Genomic DNA, 9,499 nt, shown 5'->3' with positions numbered 1-9,499 from the left:
CCTGCGGCCGCCCCGCACCTGTGCCCGCACTGCCCGCCCGGCCCCGGCCCCTAACCCGGCCCCCGCGTTTCCCTGCTCCCAGAGGGGACCGCGGTCGATACCGATCTCTCCCAGCGCTCCCTTCCCGCTCTCCCCGCCGTCTCCTTCCCGAGCGTCGGCGCCCCCCGGCTGCCCCGGTCCTTCGAAGAAGGGGGGAATCGGCCCGAAGTGTTCCAAAATGGGCTTCGAAATAGCCCCGCCGGTGCTAACGGCCGTGGCCCCGTACACCCACCGCCCCGACGGGACAACGCTTACGACTCGGGCCCACGGACGGCCGCGGAGCTGCCGCCGAGCTCCTTCTCCCCGACGGCGCGGCCGTTCCCGCTCCACCGCAGCGCCCGAGGGCTACAGAAGCGGAGGGGACGGGGGCAGCTCCGTTGTGGGGAGCGCGCTGAGGGCTCTCTGCCCTCCGGCTGCCGCCTACCGGGGCTGTTCGGGGTCGGGCACGCGGCCGCGGGGAGCATCGCAAGGAGTCGGTGGGAGCACATGGCCGGGCAGCGCCGCGGCGGGCGTTTCGTTTATCCCCGACGCAGGAGGCGGAAGTTCCCCAAATTCCCCAGCTTCCCCCGCCAGCTCCGATCCCGGAACGGACCGCGGCTCCCTGCCCGCCTGCCGCAGCTCCCAGCGCCGCTCCGGGCTGAAGCCGACGCAGGGCGGGGGCACGGCCGCTATCGCTGCCTCCCTCTGCGGTCCCTGAACTGAGTGGGAAGTTCCTTCCCAAGCGCGACGCTGACCGCAATTGATTCCCACAAAGCCGCGTTGCGGTTCGCCTTCCCCGGAGCGGCGCTGCCCGGGATCCGCGGGCAATGCGGTGCGGAACCGAAGCGAATCCCTCCGGGCCGGCCCGGTCCCGCACCGCGGGGCTGAGAGCCGCTGCCCAAAGGGACCGCAAAGAGCGGTGCGGGGGAGCCCGGCGGTGCCGCCGCTACGAGAAGCGGCCGAAGGAGCCAAAGCTCGCCGAACGAAGCTAAAAAGCGGCGGAAGGACCAACCTCTCCGTGCGGGGCTTTTCCTCCTCCTCCCGCGGAGCCGCTGCGTTCCGCCGCGCGTTACTGAAACGAAACCGCCCCATCCATTCTGCTGTGCAGTTTATTACTACACTGTCAGTCTATTGTCCTTTATTTGCAATGGGTGCCGGCGCTGCCGCTTCTCGCTTGGACAGAAAGAAGACGAGATTCTGTTCGTTTACACGTTTTATTGTTGTAAACATTAAAATTGTCTTTCTCAAAGAAAGAGTTATAGGGGAAAATGAAACAAACCCGCGTTTCTAACTGTCGTACACCATAGAAAAAAAAGGCAGTGATCTGTCTCGTGTGCCGGACTGGAAATATATGAAGAAAAAATACTACAGTCTATGGCAATAGTAAAAATCTTACTCCAACAGAAAGGAATGTATTAACCGACCGGGTTTAGACAGTAAAAAAGAAATGAACCAACCCAACAGAACCCAAATTCAAAGTGCTCAGTAATTTCCAGGGAGCGATGTAGATTAATTATAAGCGCTCTGGAAACGGCCAGAAGCTGCTGCATGCAAAGTTCGTTTCACTTTAGACGACAAAATAATCAAGATATAAACTTCTTTTCTTTTAATCGACATCAACAGTACATACAACACCTACAAACAAGGGATGTGGACGGTGCTTACAAACACTATGTGTCCCTCTGCGAGGAGCTCGGGGTCGGGAACGCTTTTTGTGCCCACCTATTTTACAAGTGAGAAAACGTTTGAAGCTCAGAGAACTACCGGTCCTTATAAAAGCTAACAGACTACATAGTGTCTGAAATACTATTTATAGAATATAGACATTACTGAATAGCAAGTGCCTATAACATTGCCGCCTTGGGATCGTCACGCTTCCCTCGCACGGAGCGATTCGCTTTTCCTTCTCCTTTTCAATGCGTTTTCCCCCCCCCAGACACGTTGAGCTTTTATTTCTGAATTCTTTAGGATTGGTTCCCATATAGATTTGTAGCTAGGCACGGGTTCATTTGTAGAAAAGCCAAACCGCGTCTGATAACTGTACAAGCCTTTCCCTTCCTTCCTGGCATGCCACCCACGGAACATTTAGGATCTGTGTATATTACAGCTTTCTTTTACAGCAGAAAACTTTAAGTCTTTAGGAGGCGATGCCCGCGGGTCCCTCAGTGCGTGGGCTGCCCCTCTCGCTCTGAGCCGCGCGCCCGGCGTCGCCAGATTGCTTCGTCTGTTTAACCAGAAGTCCTCAACAATAAACTCATCTATAAGCCGAGAATAAAAAGTTTATACCATGGGATTCGTGAAGTCCGAGAGCCGCATCCATGGTGCCCCAGAGCCCAACGCCCCGTCGCGCTCCGCCCGCAGGAGGCTCAGCGCTGGCTGGGAGGGGGCCGTGCCGCCCCACGCGCTGCCCCGTGCCCAGGTGAAGTCCCCTTCCGACGGGCGAAGGTTCCTCGAGTTCAGCGTCAGTGCACGGGAAGAGTCTTAGAAAGGTAAAGTGTCCAGGAAGAGTTTGTCGATTATTGCTGGCGGTGGCACCAAATCCTCCAGTTTCAGGTAGAAAATGCGCTGCAGCCCCTGCGTGCAAAGCGTGCGGAGTTCGGGGAGCTTCCCCAAGAGTTTGGACAAATAGTTGGGGCGATTCAGGCCCCCGTTGTTGAAAGTCACATGGTCCTTGAGACAATTCACTATCTTGTTCTGCAGCTCTTCCACCCGCTTGGGTTCTTTGAGCCCGTGCCTCTCTGCAAAACACACGGGAGGGTGCGGGATGTTACGGGGTGACACTGCGGGACAGCAGCGGGGGGCAGGAGATGGGTGGGTGGGGGGCACTGACCTGTCACCATGGCCAGGGCGGCAATGCAGGAGAACGCCGAGATGTCGATGTTCATGTTCTGCAAGTTGGAGGAAAACTCAACGATGGAATCGATCCATTCCCCAAAGCCGCGGACGCACTGCAGCCGGTGCAGGACAACCCCATTGCAGAAGATGAGCTTCCCCTCCACGGGGTTCGACCTGCGGGGAGCATGACAGCAACAGCATGAATGGGGGAATGGGTGAGAAAGTGAGATGGGAAGAGGAAAATGATAGGGAGAGAAAAAGGGAGAGAAAAAGAGAAAGGGAAAGGAAAGGAGGAAAGAGAAAGGGAAAGGAAAGGAGGAAAGAGAAAGGGAAAGGAAAGGAGGAAAGAGAAAGGGAAAGGAAAGGAGGAAAGAGAAAGGGAAAGGAAAGGAGGAAAGAGAAAGGGAAAGGAAAGGAGGAAAGAGAAAGGGAAAGGAAAGGAGGAAAGAGAAAGGGAAAGGAAAGGAGGAAAGAGAAAGGGAAAGGAAAGGAGGAAAGAGAAAGGGAAAGGAAAGGAGGAAAGAGAAAGGGAAAGGAAAGGAGGAAAGAGAAAGGGAAAGGAAAGGAGGAAAGAGAAAGGGAAAGGAAAGGAGGAAAGAGAAAGGGAAAGGAAAGGAGGAAAGAGAAAGGGAAAGGAAAGGAGGAAAGAGAAAGGGAAAGGAAAGGAGGAAAGAGAAAGGGAAAGGAAAGGAGGAAAGAGAAAGGGAAAGGAAAGGAGGAAAGAGAAAGGGAAAGGAAAGGAGGAAAGAGAAAGGGAAAGGAAAGGAGGAAAGAGAAAGGGAAAGGAAAGGAGGAAAGAGAAAGGGAAAGGAGAAAAGAGAAAGAAAGAGAAGATAAGGGGAGAAAAGCTAAACAACTAATTAGTCGAGGAGCAATAAATGAAGGATTTAAGAGGCACCTAATTACCATGGAGTTAATAAAGCACAGCTTCATTAACCGGCCCCGAAAGGCTCGGCTTCCCCCCGCCCGCATCCCGCTGGCGGCCCCTCACCTGTATGCCAGGCGCAGCACGAAGAGCTCGAGGAAGGCGGACTCGAAGAGCAGATCCTGGTCGGTTTTGGGCAGGTCGGTGAAGCCGGGGATCTTCTCTGCCCAGCCGCGGATGATCTCCATGGAGCCGGTGAGCAGGTCGTAGAACTGCTGGATGTGCTGAGTGTCGTCCCCGCTCATCTGGTAGTCGGGGTTAGCCTGGAACTGGAAATTCATTTTCAAAAGCACTTAATGAGGTTCTCCGAAGTATATAACCCGTGAAATTGCTAACCCCGTTTCTAAGAGGGGAGCCGGGTTTTTCTAACAATTAAATCTCTCTCTGACCACTAAGGAAATTAGATGTTCCGGGGCAATTAATTCCATTAGGAGCGGCAGGACGAGGTCGCCGCTTGCGATATGCAAATCGCCGTTTCCGCGCAGCTCGGCGCGGGGCCGCCCCGCGGGGACGACCGCACAGCCGAGGGGAGAGCGGCAACAGCCGGCGCCGGGGCCGCCCGGAACGCGGCCGGGGAGCGTCCGCCCGCCCGCCGCAACGCGCTGGGGCTGAGCCGCTCCGGGCTGCGGGCTGCGGGCGGCCGCTGCTGCGTGCCGGGCGCGGAGGGCGCGGCAAGGTCCCAACGCGAGCTCGGTCCAGCTTACCCTGGAATAGTCCAGGCTGGTCATAGCCGGGTTGGAGTCGACATGGGCTCTCACCAGCGCACTGATCAGACTCACCGGGGGAGAGGGGGGAGAGGGCTCCTGGGGGCTCTTCGGTTTGGATGGCAAGCGACCCCTCCGGCCTTTGAGGCTGTCTGTGCGAACCACTGCAAGAGAAGCGCGGCTCAGCCGCCCCCACGGGGCTCGGCTCGGTGCGGCCCGGCCCGGCTCCGAGCCCCGCACTCACCCTCCTTCACCATGCCGACGGCCAGGCACTTCTGGAAGCGGCAGTACTGGCAGCGGTTCCGGCGGCGTTTGTCCACCGGGCAGTTCTTGTTGGCCAGGCACACGTATTTGGCGTTCTTCTGCACCGTGCGCTGCGGGGCGGGACGGGGAGAGCGCCGTGTCAGCGGGGGGTCCGCAGGAGCCGCCGTCCCCGCTCCCCACCGCCGCTTTTCTCCCCTGTTCCTTTCCTTCTCCCATTTCCTTTTTCTTTCGACTCTTCTCATTTTTCCCCATTTTTTTTTTCTTTTTCCTCCTTTTTTTTCCTCTCTCTTTTCCCTTTTTCTATTTTTCTCTCTTTTTTTTTTTCCCTCCCCCTTTTTTTCCTCTTCCCCCCCCCCTTCTGCCTTTTTTTTTTTCCCAGGGCATTTAACAGCAGAATATTGACAGCGTTCACATCTGAGCTAACCCCACAGCGCTTTATATGCCGAGAGAAGGGACGGAGGCGCTCAGCAAATACACATCCGTGGGCACTCATACTATTCACATCCCTTGGAGACCTCCTCCATTCCAAACGATCCGATTATTCAATCAGGACGCCGAAATAAAGAGATCCTTTCGCTCTGCCGCGGGGAATTCCGCTCCTCTCTGCCCCGACCCTCCCCTCGTCTCCCCCCATCCCAACCCTGCTCACCTTGAAGAAGCCCTTGCAGCCCTCGCAGGTGCGCACGCCGTAGTGCTGGCAGGCTGCGTTGTCCCCGCAGACGGCGCAGAGCCCCTCGTTGGACGGGGACCCCCGCGAGGGCGGCGAGGGCACCTGGCTGTCCAGCAGCTGCGGAGCGTGGCCCAGCGGCAGCCCGGGGAAAGCCATGGCCGGCTGCTTGCGGATGGGGCTGGGCACGGCGAAGGGCTGCCCGTCCACGCCGTGGTGGGGGCCGGCCGGCTCCGCGTTCATGGGCACGTGGAGGGGTCCGTCGAAGCGCATCTGGCAGCTGGAGACGGGAGTGCCCGGGGGGGACTGCTTGAAGGAAAAGAGCGAGAGGCGGGAGACGGGCGCTTTGCGCTGCTCGATCATGTGCGTGGTGGCCACGTAGTTGGGGTGGAAGTTGTGCAGGGAGCCGGCGTCGTCCCACACGGGCCCGTGCTGCACCTGGAAGCCGGGCGTGGAAGGGGTCGGGGGCGACGAGGGCTTGTAGTAGACGGAGCCCGAATGGGCCATCACGTCGTCCGGCTGGGGGGGGAGGTGGCCGTGCTGCTGGTAGCCGTGCATCTGAATGTCTTCCACCTTAATGGAGGACTGCTGTCCGGACAGGGGCATTTGGTACAAGCAAGGAGGCTTCACGTCGTAGCTGCTGTTGTAGTTGTCCATAAAGGTACTGAAACTGGGGAGAGAAGTGGTGGCAGTGATTTCGGTGTTGGTGAGGTCCATGCTAAACTTGACAAACTCCGGAGTTAAGAAATCGGAGCTGTATTCTCCTGAAGAGTGGTAACTGTAGCTCTGGGAGGCCGGGCTGGCTCCTTGAGGCGAGGACCCATACTGAGCCTGAACACAGGGCATGGCTGGAAACGAAACGGGGACACACACTCAGCCCGGGCGGCTCCGCGCCCTCCGCCGGCCCCGCGCCGCTCCTCCCCGCCCCGCTCCCAGCGCCGCCAACGCCCGGGACGGCGCGGGGGCTGCGGGACCCCCGCCCGGCTGCGGGATCCCGGCCCCGCACCGCGACCACCCGCCCCGCAACCGCCCCTCGGGCTCGCGGAGCTCACAAACCTTCAGGCGAGTCGGAGACGTTTTCGAGGGAACTAAAGGCGGACAGCGTCGGGACGCGGCGGGGAGCGAAGTTTCCGCGGTGTCAGCGCTCGGAGGGGGACTCCAGCCTGCCCGCTGCGCCCGCTGCAACACACGCGCGGAGCCGCCCGTCAGCCGCTCGCGGGCGTTCGGATCGCGGGCACCGAACGAGAGAAGCGCCGATCCCCCCCCTCTCCCCGCCCGGCCCCGGCTGCGGGAACGGCTCCGGCGGCTGCGGGCGTCGCGCGTGGGCGCGGCGGGGCCGGGGGGGGGGAAACTCCGCGCACGCGGGCGGTTGTGCCGTCGCTTTTCTGGCAGAGGGAACCGCTTCGCTTTTTCCTCCCCGCCGCTCACGTCAGAGCCGCCCCGCCGGGAGAGACGAGGAGCGGGGGCGGCTGCACCTCCCCGAGGTCCCGGCGCCGCGGTGACATTTGGAGCCCTGCCCGAGGGGGCCGACGGCGAGCTCGGGTTCATTCGAAGCGGACGAAAAGCGCAGCCTCAAACCGGCCGAGCCGCCCCGCCCCGGCCCGCGCCCAGCCGGGACCCCTCGCGGACGCCCGGCCGAGCCCGAGCGGGACACGCGCCGACAACGGCCCCGACGGCGGCCGCGCCCCACGCGCGGAGCCCCGCGGGCAGCGCCCGGGCAACGGGGTGCGCGGGACTCACCGGAGAACGGAGAGCGGAGCGGTCATCCAAGGGGCGCTGGGCGGTGGGCGCGGGGCCGGCACGGCTCGGCGGGACGCGGCCGGGCACGGCGGAACTCCGCACGGGAACGGCGGCGGCGGCAGCGCAGCGCCGTGCGAGCGGAGCGCTCGGAGTGCCCTTCCCGCAATGTGCCTTTGTTTATGTGCGCTCCGCGTTCCCAACCAACGTGCACCTAAAGGCTTCGAGCGTCACCGCGCGTCAGCGCCGCCCGCCCAATCAGCCCGCCGGGGCCGGCCGCCCCGCGCCGTTGGCCGGCGCTCGCTTTGGTAAATTTCCGACGTGACATCACCGCCAGTCACGGCTTAAGGTGGGTTCGGGCCGCCCCGCGTCGCCCCGCGGCCGCCCCCCGCTCCCCGCCCCTCGCCCCGCGGCCGCCGTCGGTGGGTCCGCGCGGATCGCGCCGCGCTTCACTCGGGGTGCGTGGCCGTGACCGTGGCCGTGACTGTGGCCGTGGCCGTGCCCGCCGCGCTGCGGAGCTCCCCCGCCAGGTGCTGGGCGGGGCGGATCGCGGGGGCGCGCCCGGGGGGATCCCCGCCCGCCCCGTCGGCGACGGCACCTCAAGCGGGGCGGGGCCTCATTTGCATAAACCCCGCCTCATTCGCGCCGGCGTCACCCGCGGGCGAAAGGGAACAAGTGAGCGCGGGGCGGGGCGGGGCGGGGCCGCCGTGACGCAGCGGGAGCCGCCATTGACGCAACGGCGCGGCGCGCCAAAAGTGCCCGAAATAGCCCCGCAACCCGACGGGACCGAACCCGGGAGGGGGCGGCCGGGGGGACCCGCGGAGCGGCCCGGCACCGCGTACGAGGTACGAGGCAGCCCGGCTGCAGGCGGGGAGCGGCTTCGGCTGGAAATGAACGGGACTGGGGGAAAAACGTACCACACAACACGGCGGTGCGATCGCTTTGTGCGGCGGGAGGAAGGCAGACACGCGGCGGTGCCGTTCGGCTGCCGGCTGCTCTCCCGTAGGTTCCTGAGCGGCCCGTCCCGGTTCTGCAGCCCAAAGGCTTTTCCCCAGAGCTGGGAGAAGCCGCGCTCTCCTGCTCCCCTAAAGGAGGCTGTAGGTTTGTCCTTCTCTGCTCCAGGTAACAGCGACTGGACGGGACGGAACGGCCTCACGTTGTGCTGGGGAGGGTCACGTTGGGTGTGAGGAGCCGGTCCTTCCCCTAAGAGCAGCCGGACATTGCACAGCTGTGCTGAGAGTGGGGGGTCACCGTGCCTGGGGTGTCCCAGAGCCGGGGGGATGTGGCACTGAGGGACGTGGGCATGGGGGGGTGGAGGGGCTGGTGATCCTAAAGGGCTTTGCCGGTCCTTATGACTCCACGATTCTGTGGTTCTGTGAGCTGATGAAGATGAGGAAAGAGGCCCCACAACAGCACAGCGGCTGCGATCCGACCCACACGGAGCAAACCAGGGCCCAGAGCTGCACCTCATTACCATATCCTTAGAATAGATGGGAGCTACATCTCATTACTCACTTAAAAGTTCTGAAGTTAACAGCATAAACTTGAAGTTGAGTAATTAAGTAATCCTTATATAGACACTTATTAAAGTATTTATACATATTATCTTAAATCTACATCTATCATTTTGCCAATTAAAATTAGGACTTTAATTGCAATTAAGTAATTTAATTGCCAATTGAACAGCAAAATTGCTAAGTGACTAATTTTAATGCCTATTTTAATTACCAATCATGACTGGGGAGGGAGCTAATCAAGCAGTATCAGAGTAATGATGTGAAAAAAAAAAGGAGAACAAACATTTGAGACTCCATGCCTTTCAAAAAGAACTCCAAATTAAACACATGCAAACACAATTTCCTACGGGTGGCAGAATGCCGTATTTTGGTGCCTACAGACGAGAGCACAAAGGAGATGTTCAGTCAAAAAGAAGCCTCGCTCTTCCCCTCGAGTGCCGAACACAAAGTGCCGCTCGGCCCTGATTCTCTCTGCCCAACGCACAACCCGGTGCTGTGTGCGGCTGTGAGAGCCGTGGTTGGTGACCCAGGGGTGGGAAGCGGATGATCACTGTGGTCCCTTTCAAACCCGGGCCATCCCGTCATTCTATGAGCTCCCCATGCCCAAAGGAGCGCTGCGGTGCAGGAGCTGGAGGAGCTCAGGAGCCCAGCGGTGCTGGTTGCAGAGGGGCCCGAGTGTGTGGCACAAGGTCGGGGTGGGGAACCCAAAGGCTCGGGTTCCTCGTTCTGCACTGATTTGCACGAGGAGCCCCGCCCTCAGACGTCCCCGTATTTCTGAATGGGCCCCATTTGTCCTTTCCTGCCCAAGCCCCCCCCACACCACGCGCGGCGT

General features: G+C 60.7%; 1 protein-coding gene across 2 annotated transcripts; it reads right to left on the bottom strand.

Moving 5' to 3' along the window:
- Positions 1-1,226: 1,226 nt before the first annotated feature.
- Positions 1,227-7,347, bottom strand: NR4A2 (nuclear receptor subfamily 4 group A member 2). Of its 2 annotated transcripts, none has more exons than XM_072342386.1 (8): positions 7,154-7,347; positions 6,470-6,592; positions 5,396-6,261; positions 4,727-4,856; positions 4,558-4,646; positions 3,845-4,047; positions 2,849-3,027; positions 1,227-2,756 (listed from the first exon to the last, which is right to left on the bottom strand). In XM_072342386.1, the coding sequence occupies exons 3-8, from the start codon at positions 6,257-6,259 to the stop codon at positions 2,500-2,502; spliced, it is 1,722 nt and encodes a 573-aa protein (XP_072198487.1). In that variant the 5' UTR covers positions 6,260-6,261; positions 6,470-6,592; positions 7,154-7,347; the 3' UTR covers positions 1,227-2,499. The 2 variants fall into 2 exon arrangements, with proteins under 2 accessions (XP_072198487.1, XP_072198486.1); XM_072342385.1 differs by having other exon boundaries at positions 4,483-4,646; positions 7,154-7,346.
- Between the last annotated feature and the right edge of the window lie 2,152 nt (positions 7,348-9,499).

Source organism: Excalfactoria chinensis, chromosome 7 (genome assembly GCF_039878825.1).
Source record: "Excalfactoria chinensis isolate bCotChi1 chromosome 7, bCotChi1.hap2, whole genome shotgun sequence".
NCBI lineage: Eukaryota > Metazoa > Chordata > Aves > Galliformes > Phasianidae > Excalfactoria > Excalfactoria chinensis.
This window is presented reverse-complemented; position numbering and strand designations above follow the sequence as displayed.